The 27,150-nt window shown below is 38.1% G+C and overlaps 1 protein-coding gene across 2 annotated transcripts in view; it reads left to right on the forward strand.

Moving 5' to 3' along the window:
- LOC126161612 (NFX1-type zinc finger-containing protein 1-like) overlaps positions 1–27,150 on the forward strand; it is a 251,498-nt gene that overhangs the window by 111,149 nt on the left and 113,199 nt on the right. For both annotated transcript variants that reach the window (XM_049917566.1, XM_049917567.1), the window contains one exon: positions 21,599–21,788. In XM_049917566.1, coding sequence (XP_049773523.1) covers positions 21,599–21,788 — 190 coding nt within the window. The remainder of the gene's footprint in view (positions 1–21,598; positions 21,789–27,150) is intronic.

Raw genomic sequence — 27,150 nt, forward strand, 5'->3', positions numbered from 1 at the left:
AAGACGCAATATATGAATGTCACAGATCAAGTAAACAGAGTAAGATGTGTGTACACTTTAACAGTCAAATCATAACTGAGTCCAAGTCTAGTGGCCACTGGCTGGCTGGCCGCTTAGGTGGCACTGCTGCTGCATGGCTGGCAGACAGCGCCACATGTAGAGGATGCGCGTAACTGTGCAGCGGCACTTTGAAAGATCGGCGAGTCACAACAATTCACCAACTCAAAATAGTGCAGAGTTCAACATCATTATTCACAAATGATACAAAAAACAGTAACTCAGTAACTCATACTCTGTTGATTCTCAGTTCTGTACACCAAGCAGCAAAAGTTAGAGAGTCCCACTCTGGAGCAATTCAGAACTGTCGAAATCTAAAGTCACTTCAAATATTGTATGGTAGTGGCCATTCTCCACCAAGAATCAAACATCTCCATGGTTTAATACCACTCATTATCACAGGCAGGCCTGCCTCCTTGGAGATCTCGACATAAAGTGTCCAGAATTGTGCCTTTGAGCTCTTCAATTGAAATGTCTCAGTCTCCACGTGGCTCCAGCAGTGTTCTACCATTGTCCAACTCTCATTAGCTGAAGACCATCCCCACCAAAAATACATTGTTCTCAAGCTCTACAGACATGATTTGACTCAATTGATCACTTTCTTGCTCGAAACTAATATATTATAACGATATTCAAATAAAAGAAATGTTATGATCATTCAGTTACCTACGGACCCGTTACAATAAATATAAGTAATAGTTGATTCATTAATAAATAAGCTAGCATTCTTGGGCAAGTGCGCTCAAATTAATTGATAAAAAATTGTCATTAAATACAGTTTAAAAAGTTATTTAGGCCTGCTTGTCAGAAGAGTCTTTTGGCATTCTTTTAGAGATGTGGTGTCTGTTAACACATACTGTTGACCACTTTTAAATTAGCACAATTCTTTAATAGAATTTGCAATCAACATTTAAATAAAGTTGCTGGGAAAATAGAAACCTATTCATTAAACAAAAATGCAAGTTTGGGAAAAATGAGGTGGATGTATTCATTTGCTGTGTAAGTGCTCAGATATGATGTTCTAACAAAAGTTCTAACAAACATTTGCACAATGAAACAGGTATAAAAGAAATAGTAAATCAGTAAATAAAATAGATATGTATCTGTAGCTTTCAGCTATGATAGCTATAGTGTAGTGCTGTCATCTGAGATTCTGTTTGTTCAAATGATATGAACATTGTATAAATGTCTATTCACTGTGAAATATTAACTTCTGTATTTTTAAAGTTATTGAAATATTGTTGTGTCATTGGATGCACCACGTTTTATGTGAGATTGCAGATGTATTCAGATTTGCTTTAATATTGGATTTGAGTTACTGTCAATCCTCAGAGGGCTGTAACTTGGCTATCTTTAATAGTGTCTGACACTCCGCCATCTCCTGAAATGTGCTCTGCACAAAGGCAATGTGAGCATCAGCCATCCAATTTCCCAGTTCTGGGATTTCCCCTTTTCTGATGACATCCTCATTGTCTCTGCACCTGGCTTGCTGGAAATGTTCAACTACATGGGCTGGTCATGGTGCTCCCTGAGTCCTGTGCCCAATAGCATTCAGCTAGCTTCAAATTCACCTTAGGCCGGTATTACACTATCAAATTTCTTTGATCAAAGATGTGATCAAATATTCCATCAAATATATTTGACAAAGATCTTTGACGTAGTGCTAGAAGGGGTATTTCACTGTCATCATATTTTTCGTCAAAGTTCAAGATGGCTGACAACAGCAACTTGTTGTTAACTGCAGCAGTTGCGTGTACCACAATTGCACTGTGTGCACATGCGGAAGAGAAGTGGGTGGAAAAAAGGAAACATACCTGGGTGAAGCTGTGGGTTTTACGACGACATGATCAAAGCATTAAACAAAACTTGTTACGTAAGCTTATAGTGGAGGATGTCAAGTCGTACATCAATTACTTAAGAATGGATGAGAATACATTTTTGTATGTGCTCAATGACGTGTATCCTCATATCACAAAGCACAATATTCACTTAAGAACTGCTACATCTGCAGAAGGCAGGCTAACTGTAACACTCAGATTCCTTGCTACAGGAGAGGGTTGGGTTAGGTTAGGTTAGGTCAGGTCTCCAATCTTCGTAATCTATTTTTGTATTCAGCGTGTCTCACGTTGTAAAGTGCCTCATCAGCTTCATACATCTCTATTAATTTTGTAGTTATCGGCGAACACCAATTGTATTTACCGGCAATGTTTATAAAAACACTTCAGATGACAGAATGCAGCAATGCTAGTGCTCCATGTGGTAACATGTCACATTGTGATAAACAGAAGACATGCGACTCCTTTGATCAAATCTAAGCAAGGCCCTAGATTTGATCAAATATTGGACGACATTTGACAAAGTTCCCTATTACACCATCAAATGTCTTTGACAAAGAAATTTGATAGTGTAATACTGGCCTTACCTCATATCAGTTCTAGGTTGTTGATCAGCTCTTCTAGATTCACGTAAAGATGAAAGACAATCTGCAACCCTTCGAGCAGAACATTTACACGTACCGATTGCAATACTCTTTTAAATAATATTCACTCCTTCCCTGCAACAGGGTGATAAAATAACTGGCTAGAACGTACCTTCAACAGATGAAACTTTCTGTACTACGAATGCACACATTTAAAAACAGAAAATACTGTTCCCATCATTTGGAACTGTTAATGTCTTCTTTAGGGAGGAAAGAGGATTAGCTTGAGAGAGAGGGAGAGGTCACTCAAACCCCAGGATGTGTGGGACTCGCCTGTTGTTATGATGGAGAGAGAGAAAGATGAAGGGGCAGTACAATTTCAAAGATATAGCATTGGTAAAAATAGTGCCAGTTTCAATTCAGAGATGATGTGTGGATGGAACAAGAAATAAAAACACATTGGACTGAGAGGAAGAGAAATGTGATGAATAATAAGTAGTGTCATGAAGAATTTTTAAACCATGAAAGGAGACTGGGGATAATGAAAATGAAGAGTGGAAAATGAAAAATAAAAATGGGGAAAGAGGGAGAGGGGGGAAAATGGTCCAATAATTTAGGGAATGTCATCATTGAAAAAATATAGAGAAATAATTGGGGAATGTGGTTTGTTAATGGAGGTTAGAACCACAATGATGATGGGACACAAGAATGTGTTGAACGATAAATTCCCATCTCTAGTATTGGGGGTGTTACAAATTGGCCCAAAGAGTGTAGTCCTTTAGTCATGCTGTAGAGCACACTCAGCAACTAGGTATGGGCATCCCTAAGGTAGGAAGTTGATCTGTGTTCATTCAGGCACTCAGCTGGTTTGGTTATGGCCATTCCTACCTAAAAAGCTATGTCGTGGACGTGTTAGTTGGTAAATAACATGTGGTTTCAAATGTTGCTGGCTTAGTGGTGGTCATTCCTACACAAAACGCTTTGTGGTCGACGCGTTAGTTGGTAAACATGTGTTGTTTCAAATGTTGCCCTGTCTTTGATGTTATGGGATTTACCAGGGTTGGTGCTGGAGAGAGCTGTCTGTAGTGGTTGGATGCATGGAACAGGTTTTCTAGTGGGGACATTTGTAGGGATAGGAATTTTGTGGTAGGAATAATGGCCCGGGAATGTCGTGGTTTTACAAGGACAGTAGAAAGCTTAGGTGACCTTGCATGAGCTACTAATGTGATTGCATCTCCATTATGTTCTGCTCACTAGAATAACTGTGGCTTAAGCTCAAAAGCATGGACCACAGTCTAGATAAATATGAATCAAGTTCCTCAACATTCTTTCTGTCAAAAAGCAATGGATGTCTTGGCCACATAGATTGGTATCTACATACTACCAGCTATCCCCCCCCCCCCCCATCCCCCCATCCCCCTCTCTTCCAAGCACAGAAATATTCCATTCTGAGGACCTGCATGCATCAAGTAGAAACCATTATAAGTGCTGAAAACTTGCCTGAAGAACTGAGACAACATTCAACAAATTTCACTAGCAATTTCACTGAAAGTACATAAGCAGAAGGCCCCTGAGAAGGACAAACTTGCATAGTTGCCATTCTGTGGCTCTGTAACATGAAAAATTAGCCAGCTCCTCAAAAGGTCCAAAACTGACTCATTCCCCAGACCTTCAGTAAAAATTCAATAACTCATATGAGTCATGTCTCAGAATGCTAGAGACATACAAAATACCATGTGGATGTGGACAGTTCTCTGTTGAACAGACTGTGTGCATTATTGAACAGTGCTTTTATCTATTGCATTGTGAGATATCAGTGGTAGAATAGTTCAAAGAACCATCTTTAAATGATGATTCTAGGAATATACTACAACCACGTACATTTCTGTTCTGTAAGGATCATGAGGACAAGATTAGATTAATTACAACACGCATGGATGCATTTAAGCAGTCATTGTTCCCACACTCCATGCATGAATGGAACAGAAACTGTTGCAGTGGGATGTACCCTCTGCCACACAATTCCGTGGTTTGCAGAGTATAGATGTAGATTTAGACGCTGTGGAAAATGGATACCGAATTGCATTTGACAAGATATTTATTATTAAATGGACAAACAGTTTCTGAGATAGCATTATAAAAGGAGTGAGTGAGATAAAAATTGCTGACATCTTCTGTAAAGATGGTGATCTGCAGCTGAGTATAACTGGAGACACAGCCATTGGAAGCTTGAAGCAGGCATGGTGGTCTTGTAATCGAAACATTACCTTATGTGGTAACAGTGTCACTACATAGTTATCTAGGAAATAGCATGGCTATGTAAGGACAAAAGTAGCAAACTTATGACACAGTCCGTGTGATTTGTCCAAGGAGCATTTGTCTGAAAGCTCGTGGGTTTTTAACCACTTTTCACAGCTGGAGGTTCAAGAATATTGTTCAAAGATAATAAAAGATTATGAAGATCCACTTTGGTATAACAATACCACTTGGAGAATGTCTAGAAATGGATTACTACACTGTCATTAGAAAAGGGAACACAATGGGCACATCTGAAAAAATGACTGTGTGAAGTGTACTGTAATTTCTCTTCCAGTCCAATTGCTGCACCTGTATTCTCCATCCAGCATACTCTGGGGAAATTGTGTCGTAACAACTGTGCATCATGACCAATACAACACAACCTACATGTAAACATGTATCTGATATTCATTTTTACTAATGAATGGAAAGGGAACTAATTGTTCTTCCTCCTTGTTTACATTGCAGAACAATATTGTTTCAGACATACATTTACTACAATATCATTTTTATCTGCTTATACTGAGCAGCAATTTTCAGTTAAAATGTCCTCTTTCAAACGGGAATTACGTAATGTGCGTACAAGTACAGGTTGTGATACAGGAGCAATAATGTATGGTAGTTTGGGTCTGATCGTGAGTCATGCTTGAATAACTGAAGCGGTTAAGGCAACCACTCATATAAAGAAGGAAATCCAAGATCCCAGTCCAGCACTAATCTTAATTTTCATAATTCCCTTATACAGCTGATGGTTGTCCGTATTAGCAACTGCAAATGTGTTTCCTACATTGCTATAGTATAGTTAATTACAAACCCTATCAATAATTTCCTTGTTTAATGCTCTCTACTCTTCACCATCTGCCATACCCTCATAACCGAGGCTAAAAATTAAAAATTATTTAAAAAATAATTTTTTTTTAAATTTGTGTAAAAAGCTATAAATCTTATTCTAATAAATGTATCTACAAAATCTGCCAAAGTAGATAGTCCTTTTGCAAATATAAATGTGTAAATAGACAGAGAGGATTTCACTCCACCAACAAAACGTCATTCTCAACATCTACCTACACTTACCCCCAGTACAGTTGACAATGCAAGGGAAACTGTTTCCAGCATGTGTCCTTAGGTATGATTTTGTTCTTTTTATCAGTAGATAGATACTTATTTGGCAGGTTTTGTAGATTCTATAATGATTCTTTGTTTTCTCTTCTTACCTTTTAAGTAGTCTGAGGGAAACCTACGACAGCGTTGTGAAATCCTCATGAATCACTTATCTCCATGAAAAAATGTCCAAAGTGTTCCTTTGCGTTTGTCCCAATGTAATCAACAGTAGTCATTCCTGAGCATCAAGTTTTGTATGGAGCAGAAATAGCATATTCAAAAACTGGAAAGTCCAGGATGGAATAACAACAATATGGAAAGGATATATCGCTATTTACCCCATAAATGAGGTGATGAGTCGCATATAGGCACAATGAAATCCATCCTAGAAATAGAAATCCTTCTTCAGAAGTATGAAAAACGCACATATTCACTCAAGCACAACTCATAAACGTGGGCACTGTCATATTCATTCTTAGTGCCCGGAGAATATGGTGGCCATGTAAGTGTGAATTGTGCTTGTGTGAATGTGTTTTCTACTTTTTCTAAGACTCTTCTTTTCATTGTGCCTGACCGTAACTCGATGTCTCTTCTATGTGGTGAGTGGAAATCTGTTCTTTCCATATTATAGAAATAACATGTTGGAAGAAATCTGTTGGTAATGTTAAATGAAATAAAATGTTTATAGTTCTTACACAATGTGGTGTTGATTACTGGGATAGAGGGATGATCTGCTTTTTTAATGCAAAGCATATTGAAGGTGTCAGCACTGACAGCATGATATAAGATGCTGTAATCTTACCCTCCCTCACATCACCAGTTGATTTTCACTCTTCTAAATTATTGGCTCGTTTCATAAGCTTCGAAAGGTGTAAGATTTAAAAATAAACATTTTTATGTATCTTCTTTTCTCATAGTTTGCCCCAGTCTGTCACGTCTAGGGGTTGATTCTTGAGGCTGAAACTTTTTGTTTTTGTAGGTTCCAAATGAAATGATAACTATTAAGTAAGTCTGCTGAGCAATTTCTGTTTTTGTACTTTCCCCCCCCCCCCCCCCCCTTCCTTAATTCTATCACATTTTTCTATATCATGCTGTCTTTACAATTTCCACTTCCATAAAACCAAAAATTACATTGTTATTGCCAAAATTAAAAGCGTCTGATTCCATCAGAGGAATACCCACCACTAACTCGTTCTGCAGTACTAACAATATTCCAAAGAGTTCATAAAACAAAAATAGTTTACAAATGTTCTTGAGAAAAGAAGAATCGTCACCAAGTTATATCATTCTTGTATAAACGAATCCAGAAATAAATTTAATAAATATTTTCAGATAGTGCCATTAATAATAGGAATTTTAAGTATACCAGATATTTTGTAATTTCAAATATATCTAAAAGAAAAGTAGTTTTGACTGTATGTACAGAGTTACTACAAATCAATTTTAATAAAGTAATAAAATAACTTCTTTTTATACATTTCAGCCTGATATATAATACATCATATATGAAATCATATGAAATTCTTTTAGTTAAACAGCATAGATAATATTAATCTATACAAGATTTGAAAATATTTTTGGTATCAATTACTTTTGTCGAATAAAGGTAATGTTAGAGGAAGGTGTCCCTTTACATTGCTACAATGTGGGCTGTTCGTGTTGTATATTAATGACCTTGCAGACATTATTAACAGTAAAATCAGGCTTTTTGCAGATGCTGTAATTCAAGTACTATCTGAGAGAAGCTACATAAATATTCAGTCAGATTTTAATCAGATTTCAACATGGAGCAGAGATTGACAACTTGCTCTAAATGTTCAGAAATGTAAAATTTTGCACTTCACAGAACGAAAAATGTAGTATCCTATGTCTGTAATACCAGTGAGTCTCTGTTGGAATCAACCAACTCACATAACAATGTGGGTGTAACAGTTTGTAGGGATATGAAATGGAATGATCACATAAGAGCCTCTCCGTCGTTTCTAGGTCCCCGGTTAACATAACATAACATAACATAAAATCATCATGGTAGCCATTACAGCAGTTTTCTTCGCTGTGGCAGTGGGAAGATGCACACTGGTAATGGTAATGATAACACTGTACACTGGAGTGACATAACTTCATCTTTTCAGATGAGGCACTGTTCTGAGTATAGCATCATAGTTGACCTATCTTTGTAGTGAGATGTTGAGGAGAATGAACATCTCTAAATTGCATTCATCATTGTCATTATGGGCCCAATATCTGGCAATTTCCTCGGATACACAACACCATCACCTCTGGTTCATGTAGCCTGCAATTTGGAGAGTAGATGCTATATTTCTGACTTGTTAAGTCCAGTGGCTATGTCATTCTTTTAGGTTTCATGTCATCATGACTATTCTTTTACTTTGCATGTATATATGTGAGGATTTTCATTTTCCTGTCTGATGTTCATTGGAAACCTGTTACTGACTTTCACACCAGAAGATAAAGCTCCATTCTGAATCCTGTAAAAGGATGCTTAGTCAAAATTGAAATTACCTCTACTTCTGGTGTTACGGTTGTGAATTGCTGAGCTCATCCTAAAATTAGTCTTGTTATTAACCACAAATACCGTTACGGGTATTTGTATTGCAATGTAAGAGGGAGAACCCCTAAGTCCCTGAAATGGCTTTTGCAAGATTGTCAGGTATGTATGTTACACAATATTCTTACTGCACACTTCTGTAGAATAAACACATTTTTCACCTTAGCTGTAATGCTCCAGAAGATTGTGCCACGGAACAGAATTGAGTGAAAATATAGTAGCAATCTTGTCTGCAGTTCAACACAGGGAGGGAGGGAGAGAGAGAGAGAGAGAGAGAGAGAGAGAAGTGAGTGCAAAGCTGGCAGAATTGAGTTTTTTAGTTAACTTGGTCGCATACTGATGCCACTGCAGTTTGTTATCCATCTTGATACCCAAGAACTTCACACAGTGAGTTTCATCCAATATCTGCCCATAGATCACTATGTCTCATATTTGTAAATATAGTGTAATTGGATAGATGAAAAATCTACTCACCAAGCAGTGGCAGGAGGAAAATATAATTTATTTTTCTGGAGACTCTTAAAGCATTTTAAATAAAAAAAAATGTTATTAACATTCTGCATCATTATTTTTCGTGTCTGTATATTTGCAAATTGTAGTGTGTAACATGGTTGTGTGTAACGTAACTATATCGGTGAGTAAGAGACAGCATACCGGTAATAAGAGTTCCGAATTCAAAGAGTTTGTTTACCTCTGGAGCACTGTTTCCTTCAGCATGACAATGCCTAACCCCACACAAGCATTGCAACAATCAAACACCTTGGGTTCACCAACACCAGTCATCCTCCATACCATCCTGATGTGGCCCCATCCAATTTTCATCTGTTACCAGAACTTAAAGAACACCTTTGAGGATTTCACTCTGATAGTGGTGAAAGGTTATGCAGGCAGAAGTAGGTTGTGGCTCTGTCAACAAAGTCAAACATTTTACAGTGATGATATCAATAAAGTGGTCTCTCGTTGGAGAAATGTGTTTGTCACCAGGGTGTCTGTGTTGAAAAATAAATACATTGTAAACATGAAGAATAGAGATGTAGAATCTTTACAAAGTTTGTTCTATTTAAAATGCATGAAGAGTTTTCACATTAAAATTTTTGGAGGCATTACTTCTCAGCACGCCCTTGTGTGAATGTTCTGTGCACTGCTCTCAAATGGGGGAAACAGTGTAGAACACCTGAAGTATTAAACCACCATCTTAATTCTTCTCAATTTTTTATTCACCAGTCTTGAAATTTTTTGGATTGACAGTATGTTCTTGTTGGTAATTTAATTGTGGGAGTCAAACGAAACCTGGAAATAATTAATTCTAAGTAGCCTTGGCAAGAAAATATCGTAGATGAAATCTGTATTGATATCTCTGCATTCACTTACTTCCAAAAAATTTCTGCTACCCCTGGAATTCTTTTACTGATTTCTTGTTTCATTTAGTTCTTAATGAAATTGTTGCAAATAATAAAAATAAGTTTCAGTTGATTACTGGTTTTCACAATCACAATACAAACAATTTCCAATTATTATTTTGTCTTTATTTGTGTTACAAGCAGGGCTCTCTATTACATTGCAAAGATCTTCAAAACACACTTATGTGTCTAAGCAAGAAGTAGAAAATCACTTTAGATTGAAAAGAAAATTAAAAACGTGCCTCTGTAGTCAGTCCTTTACAATTTACTTGATTATCTATATACGAGGACTGAACCCTTAATAGCTACGTGACAGTAGCACTGTTCATTATAAACGTGACTATTTATGGCTCATAGATGTTATGCTAGTAACAAGAAATAAACCCAAATTTTTATCCTAAGTGAGAAAGCAGCAAAGATTTTCCATGTACAACATCAGGAAAGTGTTTCTTTTTTGGTATAATTGCCATGTTCTGGAAAGCACTTATGAGGAATTCAGGAAAAATGTAGAGAGCTGGAATTACAGAAAAGAGATCATGCCCATTCTTGGATTTGATTAATGAGTATCAAAAATATATACAACTACTAGCTGTAGAGAAGAAAAGGTTTGACAGTGTATTTAGTCTTTTGGGAGAAGTCTGTAGGTCATGGACATACAGAGTAAATCAGTATCAAAGCCGTGAAGAATTTCTGCAAAGTTGCCTGAATAAGCACTGGTCAAGAAATACAAAATACTTAATGAGATAATTTGCAAGGAGCGTGTACTGTGTAGCAAAAATGCACCTGATGTCAAAGCATATTATGAAAGAAAGTTGCTTTAGCTCCCTTTCACTAGATGTACTGGTAAATGATGATTTTTGAAATATAGTGAACTTTGGAGAACACTGCCTAAATATATAAAAAGTCTGATTGGAGGAGACACTCTGACTGACAAAGAATAGTTATTGAAGAGAAAAATGATAAATTATGGTGACAGCAGACAGCATAAGTGGAGGGCAGTTATCTAGGAAAAGGAGTAAACAGGTTGTGGGAACAGTCCATCTGAATCTGAACTGGAGAGGTACAGATGGATTTCAGAGACAAAGTTTGATAATGATGAGTGAAGGATTTAAGAAAAAGTGGGCCATGCAGTGGCACAGGAGAAGAAATAATACACTGAATTGCCAAAGAAATTGGTATAGGCATGTGTATTCAAATACAGAGAGATGTAAACAGGCAGAATGCAGCGCTGCAGTCGGTAATTCCTATATAAGACAACAAGTGTCTGGCGCAGTTGTTCGATCGGTTACTGCTGCTACAATTGCAGATTACCTAGATTGAAGTGAGTTTGAACATACTGTTATAATTGCCGCATGAGCGATGGGGCACAGCATCTCTGAGGTAGCGATGAATTGGGGATTTTCCCTTACGATCATTTCACAAGTGTACAGTGAATATCAGGAATCCGGTGAAACATCAAATCTCCAACATCACTGTGGATGGAAAAAGATCCTGCAAGAACGCAATCAGTGATGGCTGAAGGAGTCACTCAGTATGACAGAAGTGCCACCCTTCTGCAGATTTCAATTCTGGACCATCAACAAGTGTCAGCATGTCAACCATTCAATGAAACATCATTGATATGGGCTTTTGAAGCTGAAGACCCACTCCTGTACCCTTGATGACTGCACGACACAAAAGCTTTACGCCTTGCCTAGCCCCGTCAGCACAACATTGGACTGTTGACGACTGGAAACATGTTGCCTGGTCAGACGAGTTTTCTTTCAAATTTTATCAAGCTGATGGATGTTTATGGGTGTGGAGACAACCTCATTAATCCAAGGACCCTGCATATCAGCAGGGGACTGTTCGAGCTGGTAGAGGCTCTATAATGATGTGGGGCATGTACAGTTGGAGTGATATGGGACCTCTGGTATGTCTGGATACGACTCTGACAGGTGACATGAACTATCTCGAGTAGGATGCCCCTCACTTAGGGCTCAGTGATGGGTAATCAGAGCACTAGCGAAGGATGTGGTTCAGTTGTTACAGTCCAGGGTGGTCCTGGGTGATGAAGGGGACACTCCTTTGTGGCTATGGACTTGCATTCGGGAGGACGACGGTTCAATCCCGCGTCCGGCCATCCTGATTTAGGTTTTCCGTGATTTCCCTAAATCGCTCCAGGCAAATGCCGGGATGCTTCCTTTCAAAAGGCATGGCCGACATCCTTCCCCGTCCTTCCCTAATCCGATGAGACCGCTCTCTGGTCTCCTTCCCCAAAACAACCAGCAACCTTTGTGGCTAGTCCTTGGGTATGGTGGGGGGTTTGGGGGAAATGGTACAGGAGATCTGTTGTGGACTAGGCCCGTGGTATAGTGCCTGTGTGTGGAATCCTTGGTGAGACCCTCAGCAAACTGACCAAGGGAGTTTTTGTCACTGCAGTTATGCTGTTTCCAGGTAACCGGGCTATATGGGAGAGATTTTTTGGTGTGAAAGGGATGACAGCTGTCAAAGTGCAGGTACTCTTGGTGACTGGTGGGTTTAATGTCAACAGAGGAGTGAATGGAGCCATCAGGGAGGTGGAGGTCAACATCTAGAGAGGTGACACACTGGGTTGAGAAGGACCACATGAAGCAGATTGGAGAGAAGGCGTTGAGATTATGGAGGAACGAAGATAGGGCGTCTTCGTGCTGAGGCCAGACCATGAAGATATCATCAGAAACTGAACCAGACAAGGGGTTTGGCGTTTTGGGAGGATAGGAATGTATCTAGATGGCCCATAAAAAGGTTGGTATAGGGGGCTGCCATGCGGGTGCCCATGGCTGTGCCGCGGATTTGTTTATATACCTTCCATTCAAATGAGAAGTAGTTGTGAGTTTGGATAAAGTAAGTAAGGTGTATGAGGAAGTGGATTTTGAGTCTGAAGGACATTGGGAAAGGTAATGTTCAATAGTGAAGACCATAGACATGAGGGATGTTAGTGTATAGGGATGTGGCATCAGCAGTGAAGAGTAGAGCCCAGGAGGTAAACGGATGGTGGTGGTGGAGAGTCATTGAAGGACGTGGTTTGTGTGTTTGAAGTGGGATGTTAGATTAAGGGCAATTGGTTGTAGTTGTTGGTCAATGAGGGCTGAAATTCTTCCTTATGGGTCACTGTAACCAGCCACAATGGGGCATCCAGAATTTTGGATTCTGGGGAGCATATAGAAAGTGGGTATGTAGTGTATCATAGAGGTGAGGAGGGAAATGGATTCAGAGATGTTCTGGGATGAGCCTAAGGCTTTAAGGGGAGCTGGAACGATGAAAATAGCAACATTAACGTCTTTTGGTTTTTTCATTATAAAATTATTTGGAGTCTTCTGAACAAAACAAATCAGGTCTCACCCTTCTAAGTGAATTCTAAGCGTGTTTTTTATCACTACAAAGATGACACACCACGTAAATCGTTGTAGCGACTTGGTGTGTCACCTCTGACGGCACCACTCGCTGGATGCAAGCAGGGTATCTGTGCGAAATTAGACAGTGTTTTGTTTTCCAACATTGTACGGCTTTATCTCTGTGCCAAGTGACTGTTCATATCGGTATGCCATGTGTGTTGACTTGTGGAAATTGATTTGTGTTGTTTAGCTGTTCAATTTTGCGTATTTGATGAGTTTTGCTCGTACCTGTTTTACGTATTTGGTTTGTGGATATCAGTATGCTCCATTTCAGCAATCAAGTGTTTAAGAAAAGCCACAATGAGTGGAAGAAGAAATCTTTCGTTGTTTCGAAGGGAGATGCTGCTCAGACTGCTTCACCGGCTACTCCAGGTGAATGTGATAGAACTTCTTCCAACAAGAAACTGTGACAGCAAAGAAAAATTTGAAAACTATGAAAGTGACAGTAATGATGTGAATGAAATAATTAAAATTTCCTTGCTCTCTAATATTTTGAAACATAAAGTATTATGCCAGGTTTGCAAAGAAAGAGGACTGGAATTGAAAATAGCTTCACACATTGGTTTGGCATGTGAAATGTTATTGAAGTGTAACAAATATGCTGCAGAAGTTTTGTTTTCTAATTCTAACAGTATTCCTCATAGTGGTAATAGTGGAAATAAGGTGTATGATATAAATGTTAGGTTATTATATGGCTTGCATTGCATTGGCAAGGGCAGTGCTGCAGGGACAATGTTATGTGGAATTATGATCTTGCCAGAACAACCAACCAAGTTTGGATTTTATAATGAATTGGTGGGATCTTGTGCTGAAGATACTGCTCAAGCAACAATGAAGAAGGCAGTTGAAGAAACTGTGACAGATAATGGGAATTGTAGAGATTTAACTGTTGCTTTAGATGGATCATGGCAATGTAGAGGTCATAAATCTCTAAATGGAGTTGTGACAGCTACCAGGGGAGACAGTTGCAAAGTAATTGATGTTGCTATCCTTTCAAAACATTGTAGATGTAAGGCCAATACCAAGGACGAATATAGTGGAAGTTGTGAAGCAAATTTTCATGGCACGAGTGGAACGATGGAAGTAGAGGGAGTGAAAGCAATTTTTTCCAGATCATAGGAGTGGTATAATGTATGATACACTAACTATGTAGGAGTTGGTGATTCTAAGGGATATAAAGCTGTAGAGGAACTCGAACCTTATGGCAATAAAATTCACATTAAAGTACAGGAGTGCATTGGACATGTGCAGAATCGCATGGGGGCTCGCTTGCACAAACTAAAGCAGACATTAGGATCCCAGAAGCTTAGTGATGGTAAGACCCTTGGAGGAAGAGGAAGATTGACAGATGAAGCAATTGATAGATTGCAGAGGTATTATGGGTGTGCAATTAGGCAAAATACAAGAAGCATTGAGCATATGAGGAGAGCAGTATGGGCATTATTTTTTCATAGTGTTTCAACAAATGAGCACCGACAACGTGCACTGTGCCCCACAGGTGATGACTCATAGTGTAAGTACCAATCAGGAAAGGAATATGCCCATAAAAATAGTTTGCCAAATGCTCTAATTGATGTAATTATGCCCGTATTCAGAGATTTATCACAGCCAAGTTTATTGGAAAAGTGTTTACATGGGAAAACACAACATCCAAATGAAAGTGTAAATAATTTAATATGGATTAGGATTCCCAAAAGAATGTTTGTACTGATAAAAATTTTGCATTTTGGAGTGTATGATGCAGTGGCAACATACAATGAAGGAAACATTATCAAATTTGATGTGCTGAACAACCAGGACACAACACCATTTCCACAATGCGCCTAATTGATGAAGAAAGACTAAGAGGTGCAGGAATAAGAGACAAAAGCTTACAACATGCAGCAAAGGGGAAGAAAAGACCAGTGAAAGGGAAACTAACGCTTGAAAAAGAAGAGGATACTGATAATCTATCATATGGGGCAGGAATGTATTAAAAAACTTTGGAAGCCATTTCCCATAACTTTAAAATTTTCATCTTTGAGAAAAATTTTCTCAAAAACTGCTAACAGTATATCAATGAAATTTAGACACAATATTGTTGACTTCTTTTCCTTCATTTGTATAACAAATTGTAAAAAAATATTTTATGATTCAAGAGTTATAGAAGAAAAAGTGCGAAATTTTAGAGAAAAAAAGCATCTGTTTAGAAAAATTGTAAAACAAAAACCAATAAATATTTCTTAACGTAGCATTATAACTTTGTAGAGAAATATTCACTGAACATGTAGTCCATATTTCAGAGCAATATGTTTAATGGTTTTAGAAAAAATGTTCCTTCTATTTGCTAAAATTAACATGGAGGAGATGGATCGTTCCGGACCCCCTTAAGCAGCGATTGGAGTTTGTTTTGGAATGCAGGGATGTGGTTGCTCTGGAACAGTTTAGAGACCGAGCAGTCAGATAATTAGCATAGGCCTTCTGCCAGGTAGTCACTGTGATTCATAACAACAGTAGTGGAACCTCTGTCTGCAGGTAAGATGATTAGGTCAGGATTTTTTTTTTTTTTTTATATATATATAGGTTGTGTGTGGCTGTTCTTTCTTGTATGGAAAGGTTGGTGTTCTGAGGAGGAAGGAATGGGGGGAATGATGGTGAGGCTAAATTTGAGGTAAGGAATTCTTGGAAGGTGACCAGTGGTTGGTTAGTTGGGAACTGATAGGGGGAGGGTTCAGTGTTGGAATTAGGGTGGTTCTGGATGGTGGGATTGGTGGCAAAGAAGTGCTTCCATTGCAGGTATAGGGAGAAGGATAGTAGGTCTTTAACAAGTCCAGCATGGTTAAATTTGGGTGTAGGGCTAAAGGTGAGGCCTTTGAATAGGAGTGAAACTTCTGTAGAGCTGTGGGTTTTAATGGAAAGGTTAACAACAGTGTTATGAGAATGTTTTGGCTCTGCATTTGGTGGAGAGTTGGTAGGGAGCTTTAGAGGACATGGCCTGTTGAAAAGTTTAGCTAGGCAGGGTTTAGCTGCTATAAGCGATAGACAAGGAGTAACTCTGTGGGTACGAAAGGGGTTGGATAGTGGTTCCGTGAGATGACAGTAGATTGTTAGCAAGTTAGATAACTTATGGAAGTTGTGTATGGAATGCTCCTCCAGGTGCTGGAGACCGGGTATGTAGGTTGAATGGAAGGCTTTCCTAGTATGAGTGAAATAGATTATAATTGACTTCTATAACACCCCAAAACTCTATTAAGACAAGTGAGAAAACGTGTATTACAGCTGCCATTTTTAATGTAATTAAAAAAAGCGGTGCCTCGGGAGAGGTTGAAAACTTTAACAAGGTCAAACATGAAATTCTTAAAGGTGGCTCAAATAGCCAAATGTGCTTTTTTAAAATAAAATAAAAAAAAACAAGTTAGTACAGTAGCCCAAACATAATTACATTTAAAGCCCCCTCACCAAGTGTACTCAATAAAACAGAAATACAGGCCAAAAGCAAAAGCAAAAACAAAAACAAATTACGCCCAAGAGGGAGGCTTAGAATAGCATTGCTAGATTGGCATGAACACACCAAAGGCACACTAAAAAAGCAATATGGGCATATGTTGAAGTAAAGAAGAAAGTGGTGCATCATTACATGGCATATGGGCAAGCTGGCAGATAATATTCCAAGAACTGTGCAAACACTCCACTGTCCAGATCTGAGGAACACCACCAATGCATGAGGATAATTGTGGCGGTCACCCAGTCTTAATAGGTCCAGGAGCAGCAAGGCTTCATCCTCCGGATAAACCAGCACCAACAGCAAAGTCTGGAAAACAGAAGTTGCTGCAGGTTGCACATCTTCTGGTCTTGGCGTGTCCCCAGCTACAGTGCAGGAACATCGGCATGTTTTTGCTCTTTCTTCTTACTCACCCAGCGAGCTCCAAACAAGAGCCCTTCCACACTGAGTGCCTCGTAGCCACAACAGACTGCCAGCAACCTCTTTCAGCCACCAGAAATCTCTCCCGTATGCTGTCCCATCCTGCTCTGTCTGAAGAAACCAAAGAGACCCTCATATCGCAGCACCACAGACATACTCATGAGTTGGGTGCGAGGTATGGACCTGGCAGCATGGCTCAGTTGTCCCCTTGTCATCTAAAAATGTGTTATTCAGACACAAAACAAAAGTAAACACTTCCATGATTCCATCAAGGTTCTACACATTGATATTTGTTGTGATGTAACCAGAATACGAGCCCCTATAGCATCAGTGAAAATTCTGAAGGTGTTGTGTCAATTACTCGCAAATGTGGGCTCTATATCAACATATAAATGCTTTAAAAAAACTCCGTACCACTGCTGGGGACCCCTCCTTGTTAGAAGTATCTCTCATTGCTTTGGCTTATTTTGAATATTTTAATCCCCTGTTTTATATTATCTTTTGGGGCACAGCACCTAAAGTAAATAAAATATTTATTCAACAGAAGTCAGCGGTAAGTATAACTCTTAGAGTAGATAATTACACTTATTACAGAGCTCTCTTTAAGGATATTGGACTACTCAGTCCCATTTCCAAGTACATTTACTGCGTCATGGCTTTTGTTGTAGCTAATGAAAGTCTATATCAGCTGAAACTGTACTATAAATGAAATTATGGGGCATATGTCATGCAAATACACTATTTCTGCAACATTGATACTGCAAAGTAAAAGACTTAAAAATAGAAACTGTAGTTGTTATACTATGTGACAAGATAAAGTGACACAGAAGAGGCTGGAAATGGCAGCAGAGTGACTAGAAGCAAATGGGCCAATAGATTTAGTGGCCGAACAGTAAACAGAAAATTAGAGATTGGTGTGGGTATCAGCAATCCAGTGACAAGCAGAAATGTTGCAAGAACATTGCATTGAATCATGAAAGGCAATAGCATGCAGTTCAGAAATCAGTCTGAAGTACATGTCATTGTCAGTCAAACATAGAATATCCAAAGAACAATCCCAAGCAAGACAGTGAGACATAGCCAGGTATGTTCAAAGGTACTGAATGGTGCACGATATACAGTTTCATACAATACTGGAGAGTGGATCGTATGCTGTAGATTTGGACAGCTCTAGGATCTATGATTTATTGGTGATGTTGACATCAGTGTCATACAATAGTGAAGTTCTTGTGACAATGTATGAGAAATCTGAAGAAGTTCAAGGAGAGCTTTTTGCTGTCCATGAAGAACTTTTGAAGTTTATCTGGACAGTGAAAAGCTTTGCAGTCTTTGTTGAATACATCAGACCAAAATGTGTACCTATTGATACATCTAAATTCCTGAAATAAGTGGGCTATGAAATGTAATTGAAGCTAATTCATGCAAGGAAATTTTCAATGAAAACTGTTTTTGATAGGACTATAAGTAACGCAGCATTAATGGAAAAAGCAGAGTTGAAACCTTCAAGCTCAAATACTTAAGACAAGGATATTTTAAATAATAGGCTTAGTGTTTTTCATTTCCTTTAATATTTTTGTTCTTTTGTGTGTGTGTGTGTGTGTGTGTGTGTGTGTGTGTGTGTGTGAGAGAGAGAGAGAGAGAGAGAGAGAGAGAGAGAGAGAGAGAGAGAGAGATGTAAGCAGTGTTGTTATACGAGTAGGAAATGCAAATGTATGACCTGTGAGAGTGGAAAATAACAGCTATCAAAATAAGCTACTACGGGATATGAAATCAACTAGCATAGTTGTGCTTGACCTAATGAGAAACCTGTGAGATTTTACTTAGAATAAATTAAAAACTTGCTCCTCTTTTAGGAGTGTAGAAGGTTCATTGAGCAAATGTGCACAATCATTGCACTGTATTCTTGGAATCAATCTGTTGCAGAATTTTATAGCATGTCTTACACGAATGTAATAAACATGACCTTCCTGAAGGAGAAAAAAGTGCCTCTATAGCAATCACCTTGGAATTAGCAACCAATGGTGTTGCTGTGTTCAATTAAAAGACTTAGAACACAATAGTAACAGGTGCCCAGTCAATGCCGTGTTACTTAACTTCAGGAAGGTGTTCCACACTATTCCAGATGCTTTGTTGTTGAACAGAACATGAGCTTATATAATATTAGATCAGCTGTGTGGTTGGTAGAAGTAGTAAATAGGGCACAGCATGTCATTTTTAAAAGAGAAATATCTTCCGTTTATCTAGCTGATTCTGAAAGTCCATGCACTTGCTGTTGCATTTGCACATTGTCTGATTTACAGTAATGAAACATTGACACTAAGCAGTTCAGACTAGAAGAGAAAAGAAACTTTTGAAGTGCAGTGCTTCAGAAGAATACTGAAGTTTAGTAGGGTAGATCTAATAGCTAATGGAAAGGTACTGAATCAGATTAGGGAAAAAAGAAATTTATGGTAGGGGGGTACCCTACTGAAAAAGGGATGAGTTGAGACAACACATCACGAGGGCATCAAGCATCAAGGGATTATCAGTTCGGTAATGGAGAAAGTTATTTGGGTGGGTTGGGGGGGGGATTAAAATGGTGAATGTAGACCGAAGTTTGAATACAATCAGCAGATTCATATGGATATAGGTTGTCATAGTTGTGCAGAGATGAGGAAACTTGCACAGGATAGCCTAGCATGGGGAGCTGTGTCAAACTAGCCTTCAGATTGAAGACCACAACAGCAACACACCTAATGTATGAGAACACAAAGAAAAGCGATTAAATGTAGTTGTGAACATTTAAATATGAAGAATTTAGTTTGGTAATGTGCAATGATACTTTTATGTGACTAGCATCCAGTTATTGATGTACAGTGTTTCCATAGGAAATTTATTTATCTTGTAGCTTTGTTCATGTAAATAAGTTCTAGTTTTGTTTCTTTAGATCAAAAATGTTTATTATTATTTCATCCCTATCTTGTGTTAAATATGCAGTATACCACCAGGTTGAAAGAAATGGAAGTTTGTGTTTATAGAAATGCAAAAAATGTACAATATGGTAGAGCTTATAAAGATTTCTACATCTACATCTACATCCATACTCCGCAAGCCACCTGACGGTGTGTGGCGGAGTGTACCCTGAGTACCTCTATCAGTTCTCCCTTCTATTCCAGTCTCGTATTGTTCGTGGAAAGAAGGATTGTCGGTATGCTTCTGTGTGGGCTCTAATCTCTGATTTTATCCTCATGGTCTCTTCGCGAGATATACGTAGGAGGGAGCAATATACTGCTGGACTCTTCGGTGAAGGTATGTTCTTGAAACTTTAACAAAAGCCCATACCGAGCTACTGAGCGTCTCTCGTGCAGAGTCTTCCACTAGAGTTTATCTATCATCTCCGTAACGCTTTCGCGATTACTAAATGATCCTGTAACGAAGCGCACTGCTCTCCGTTGGATCTTCTCTATTTAAAACATTCCAGTAAGCTGTCATTTAGAGTTTTATTCCAGAGACATATGCATCTATACTAACAATCAATTATGAGTAGTGCTAATCTCTCCACACTGATAATTGTGGTAATTATTCTTATCACCAGTAATATTCTCAGACCAAGATCCAATCATAAAGCAATAGCAGCAGTCAATAATCCCGAGCATAACTAGCTCCTTCTTCTAGCACTTGTTGGCTGGTTTGTGGAAAGGGACCAACCAGCGTCATTGGTCCCACTAGCATTTGTAAAATGTTAGGAGAGTGGTAACTTTTGAGGTAATAGTTTCCGTAACATTACCAATACAAACAATCTTCCATTAGCAACTGTCACCAGTATTTATTGTTTTAGGGTTGCACCTATATTAAAGTTATGACAATTTTTTAATTAATTGTGTTGGTTTCTGTATTTGGAGTTCTGCTCTTTTCAGATGACGGCGTTGCTGTCATAAAAAAATGAAGTTTTATGTACCTACATGGCAAATCATTTATGGATATCAATTAATGGACTAGTATGCAGTCCTGATCTTAGTTTATGTTCAGTATTGTGTGTTGTTGATCTTACTGCTTTTTATTTGTATTTATGTCATAGAGGAAAAATTGGTAGACATAGATGGGAAGAGTGAGGTTATATTAACCTTCCAGACAACGTTCTTCTTCAAAGCTAACAAAGGAACATACACATACAGCAAAATTACACCGGCATAGAGACCCAAGGTGATACCTTGGTGGAAAATAGTGGTACAAATAGTAACCAGGGTTTGCAAAATTAACCATAATTAATGGTTTTATGATAGTGAAGTTTTAAATTTAATTGACATTTTTGCATGGAAAAGTAAATTTCCCTCTGAACTAAAAAGAAATACTGTACAAAATAGCTATGTTATAAAATAAGTTTATTTTAGGATAAACTAGTATAATGTATAAGGGAATTTGATGGTGTTTGCTCACTGCCACTGCTTAAATTTTCAGCTGAAAAGGGAATCCGGTGCTCTGCCAAATGTTCGAATAACAGTTGTAGATAATTTTCAAGGTGAAGAAAACAAAATAATTTTACTGTCATTGGTACGGAGCAATGAAGACGCCAACATTGGTTTTCTGAAAGTTGAAAATAGAGTATGTGTAGCTCTCTCACGAGCTAAAGAAGGATTTTACATAATTGGTAAGTCCTGTTTTTTATAAAACATTTTACTCATTTGAACACATGAAGAATGAATATTCAGTTTGCAAACATTCCCCCAGGCTTTGGGAGTTTGCAAGGTAGGAGATAATGGCAGAAGTAAAGCTTTGAGGGCAAGTCGTAAGCCAAGCTTGGACAGCTCAATTGGTAGAGCACTTTCCCATAAATCTACCAGTAAGTTTCAGATCAGCCCACACTCCAGTGCAGAGTGAATATTCATTCTGAAAGCCATTATACAAGGGTAATCCAGATTTCATTGTAAGCTGTTTGGACTTCAACCGTGTATGTAACAGCACACTGTCGAAGAAAATATTGGCCCCTATCCGATCTATGAGGGTAATCCCAAAAGTAAGGTCTCCTATTTTTTTATAAGTACGTAGAGCTGTTTATTTCTACAGTGGTTTACATCAGTTTACAGCTTGAACATTTGGCTATTTTTTGACATAATCACCATTTCTGACGATGCATTTATGTAGACGCTGTGGCAGTTTTTGTATGCCAATGTCTTACCAGCTCGCCACCATGCTGTTCAGAAAGTTATGAACCTCTTCTTTCACCTCGTCGTCGGAGCTGAATCGCTGGGACCACAGTTAACGCTGTCAGGCACTGTGAGACTCTGAAAAAACTCAAACAGCAATTCAGAACCGGAGAAGAGGGATGTTGAGCAAGGGCGTACACATTGTCCATGGCAATGCTCGCCCACACATCGCTCGGCAAACCGTTTCTCTCCTGCAGCAGTTTCAGTGGAACATAATTACCCACCCACCCTATAATCCTGACTTGGCGCACAGTTACTATGGCGGTGAGCTGGTATGACATGGACATACAAAAACTGCCACAGCGTCTACAAAAGTGCATCGGCAGAAATGGTGATTATGTCGAAAAATAGCTAAATGTTGAAGCTGTAAACTGATGTAAACCATTGTAGAAATAAACAGGTCTATATACTTATTTAATAATAGGAGACCTTACTTTTAGGATTACCCTTGTATGTTTAAACAGACAGTAGAGTTGAATCCAAATTATCTGATGCATTCTGGAGTAGTGGCTGATGAGGCAGTGTTTCACTTTGTTTTTGCACCTCTTAAATTCATTCTTGTTATCAAAATACTTTTAAGGGCTGTATGTATTGACAAGTAAGTGTCTGAATCCTAGGTCTCTGGAAGAGGCTTATTCTAGAAGTGCAGTTATGAATTTTCTGCAGTATTCTCTCTTCTGCTAAATGAATGTTTTTTTGACCCTAGTTGCATTGCCACAGAAAATATGCAATAGGGGAGACTGAGTGAAAATATGCAATGTCTGCCATCATTCCCATCTGTAGGTGAACACAACAGTCAGCAGAACTGAATTTTCTGGTTAACTTACCCATTTTCTGGTGCTATTTCAGTTTATTATCCATTTAGATGCCAAAGAACCTCACGCACAGAGCTTCATTTAGTGTGCACCCATTAATCTCTACTTCTAGTTGCACCATGTCATTTTTATTTGTTTGGAAAGGCAAAATATGAGTTTTCATAAGACTAATGAATCAGTTGTATGGCTGTTCCATTATTTTCCTACTCAAGTCTGGTAGTGACGTGTTTCTGTCTATTAATATTCTTGTGTCATCAGTAAACATTGGTTTGCAAATAGGCCTCTCATATCCCAGGCAGTCATTTGTGTGTGTGTGTGTGTGTGTGTGTGTGTGTGTGTGTGTGTGTGTGTGTGTGTTATAGAGAGAGAGAGAGAGAGAGAGAGAGAGAGAGAGAGAGAGAGTGTTTAGGATATCATATTTAAGCAAATGCAAGCATTGCCTGCATGGCGGACAGGGACACATTTTAAGTAATGTGTGGAACATGGCTGCAGTTCACATATTATTTGACCTGTGGATCAAAGATACAGTTCCTAGGTTTTGGGATTAATACTTCATTTCTCAGGGAAAAGAGAGAGATGAGTTGGGGAAGATTAAAAGGAAGGACATGTTGTTCAGACCACAGAATGGGGAGACCCAGCTTCAGCGAGTCTGAGGAGAAAAAAAGATGAAAGGTTAGGTGTTGGACATAATAGGTCAGAGCTCTGAACAGCAGGTAGAACTGTTGGTTTCAAAAGCAAAGATGTGTATCACTTTTACTTTTATATGTTTAGTGGCAGTATTAAATGTCTCCCCTCCTGAAGGTAAATTGTGGCCAGAATATCATTATATTATTCCCACAGATTGAGGATGCCTGCAAGTGTCAAGTAAAACCAGTCAAAATAAATCAAATAATACACAACCAGTGTCTGTGTTCAGTACGTTATTTATCATATTTAACATTTACTACTCATTACAAATTTTTTTTTCATGTGGTATCATTTAATAATATAATATGTCTTTTTCTGTGTGTGGTGTGTGACTGGCTCCATACAAGGAGAATGCCTTTGCCATAAAATTTTAGTTTTCCTATTGCAGTATTACAATTTTTAAAAGCCCAAACAAGAAAATAAATGTATACACAGTAGCGAATTCTGTCTCTCTGATTTTGATGCACAGTTGTTAGGATAAATGTAGTAGTGTTCTTCTCAGTGGCAATCTGAATAATTAATGACTGCAGGTATAATGTTTTTCGTAATGATTAACATGAGATGACCTGGGATGAAATTCATAAGTAACCAATTGCTGACATAAAATTTAATTTATTCCATTGTAAATTCATATCATTATCTGAAAATATCTTTCTACATAAGATAATCAGAAAGTAGGTTAAATAGCTACATAAAAGAATGGGAGAATTAAAAGAGTCTTTTGAAAAAGGGGAAATGTTATTGTTGGCAAGAATAAGTTAAAATCTTGCAATAGCGGCCCTCTACAAGAACCACTCAAAATTACTAAGAAAAGTTACGAAAAAAGCAAGGAACATTCACATCATGTCAGAAATCAGTAATTCTGGTGCCAGTCTGTGTGGAATGTAGCAAAACAAGAAAGAGGGCAATGGGCCACAGAACAGGGTAATTTCACTGTTTGTTCAAATGGAAGGGCTGTAAATGATCAATCGCAGGATAAATGATCAGTCACAGGTAACAGACATGTTTAATAATCATGTGTTAAATGTAGTACAAAAAATAGGGCTATGCAGTTCAGGAGAAAAAACAGAAAAGTTTGTTAAAAAAGTGATTCACATAAAATAAATTAAATGTATGTCTCAGCCACGTCTCCTTCTGAAATTAAGTCACATATTCTCTCAAAAATAAAAGCTCATCTGGATTTGATAGAGTACTAAAGCAATGTTCTCATATAATGAATGCAGTCTCTTCTGAAATACGTAATGCATCACTCACACGGGATATTTCCCCAGAGATATTAAGATATGCTATTGTTATACCCCTTTAAATAAACATGATAGGAGAGATTCCTCAGTAAATTACAGTTTGGATTTCAAGAGAGTTACTGAACAGAGAATGATATTTACATGCTCATAAGCATTAAATAGTGAAATAACACCGCCTGTTATTTTCTGCGACCTATCTAAGGCATCTGACTCTGTTAATCCCAATACTCCTGGATAAACTGAGGTTACATGGAGTCGACAGTATAGCCAACAAAGGAATAATGTCATATCTAATCAAAACAATGCAGAAAGTTGTACAATTCAGTCAATGAAAGCACGGCTGATTCTTATGAAAGTGGAGAAATCATTTATGTGGTAGTGTAGGGCTCAGTCTGGTCGATTACTGTATCGCATACCTGTCAACTATCAGAACGGTAGTTCGGTATAATGTTGGCAGGGTACCTCCTCAAAAAATTCTGAGAACACAGAAAGAGAGAAGTGGGTCTATAACAGTAACTTGCTTATCACTCCTTTTATAAATTGGTGTTACTAATGCTTATTTCAGACTTAAGGAATTACATGGTGACTTATTTTATTTAATTATTATGAAGGTAACTCGTAGGGACACTATCAAGTCAGCACATTGTTTTATTACAATGGTTGAAATGCCATAATAACAAGAAGAGTAATTGCTGTACATGGCCTTATGATTTTTGTGATATCTCTGACTAGCTAACTTGCCAAAATTTGATGTCTTTTGATGTAGAATACAATTCCTGAGTCTCAGTAAATTTAATGGTGCTGTGATCAGTTATCAGTTTTTATCTCTTAGTTTTTAACTATTGTTAAGAAGAATTCATTGAAGTTAGTGGGGACTGATTGCAAACTAACATCACATATCAATACTACTTTCATCTGGGAGTTTGAGTATCATTTGCCATACTTAATTTATTCATTCCATGCTTCATAATACTCCAAATTATCTGTGCTTTGTTCTTAAAACTTCGAATTTTTTCTGCATGTTGCATGTTTTCTGCCCTTTTTTTAGGCTTCCGGACCTCAAATCAGTAAAAACGGAATCCTTGTAGGATCACTTTATTGTCCATCTGTCTGTCCAATTGTAAAAAACTTTTTTTCTCAGGAACTGGTTGGCAAATCATGTTGAAATTTCAACAGTGTAGGAAAAGATAGACTGGCCTTTTACGTCACATATTTTGATACTCTCAGAATGACTCATTAAAACCTATAGGATACTTCCCGTTGATGTAAAATTATGAAATTCTGCAAGAAGTAAGGTTTCACAATACAAGAATGGAAAAAATCATAAAAGTGTTAATCTGTAAGTATACCCCATCAGAAAGATATTTTTTTTGGTCCTTTGTCAGACTTGAAATTAAAATATTCGCAGAAGTCTTGGAAACCCTGGGACCAATTTCTTTCCAGTATGAATGTTGACAACAGGCAAAAATTGTCAAGATTCTAAATTTCCAGAATGATGAACTGTCTTTATACATAATTATATTTGTATGGAACCATCAGTGTGTTACTCCTACTTGCACCTGGCCAATTTTTTTGACATGGTGAAGATTTATGAAATACTGCTTGTAGTGCACCAATCCCAAAGAAAGCAGGTGTTGACAGATGTAAAATTACCGAACTGTCAGTTTACTAAGTCACAGCTGCAAAATACTAACACGATTTTTTTACAGACGAATGGAAAACCTGGTAGAAGCTGACCTCAGGGAAGATCAGTTTGGATTCCATAGAAATGTTGGAACACATGAGGCAATACTGACCCTATGACTATCTTAGAAGATAGGCTAAGGAAAGGCAAACCTACATTTCTAGAATTTGTGGACTTAGAGAATGCTTTTGACAATGTTGACTGGAATACTCTTTTTCAAATTCTGAAGGTGGCAGGGGTAAAATACAGGGAGTGAAAGGCTATTTACAATTTGTACAGAAACCAGATGGCAGTTCTAAAAGTCGAGAGGCATGAAAGGGAAGCAGTGGTTGGGAAAGGAGTGAGACAGGGTTGTAGCCTATCCCCAATGTTATTC

The sequence above is a fragment of the Schistocerca cancellata genome, chromosome 2 (assembly GCF_023864275.1).
Source record: "Schistocerca cancellata isolate TAMUIC-IGC-003103 chromosome 2, iqSchCanc2.1, whole genome shotgun sequence".
Lineage (NCBI taxonomy): Eukaryota > Metazoa > Arthropoda > Insecta > Orthoptera > Acrididae > Schistocerca > Schistocerca cancellata.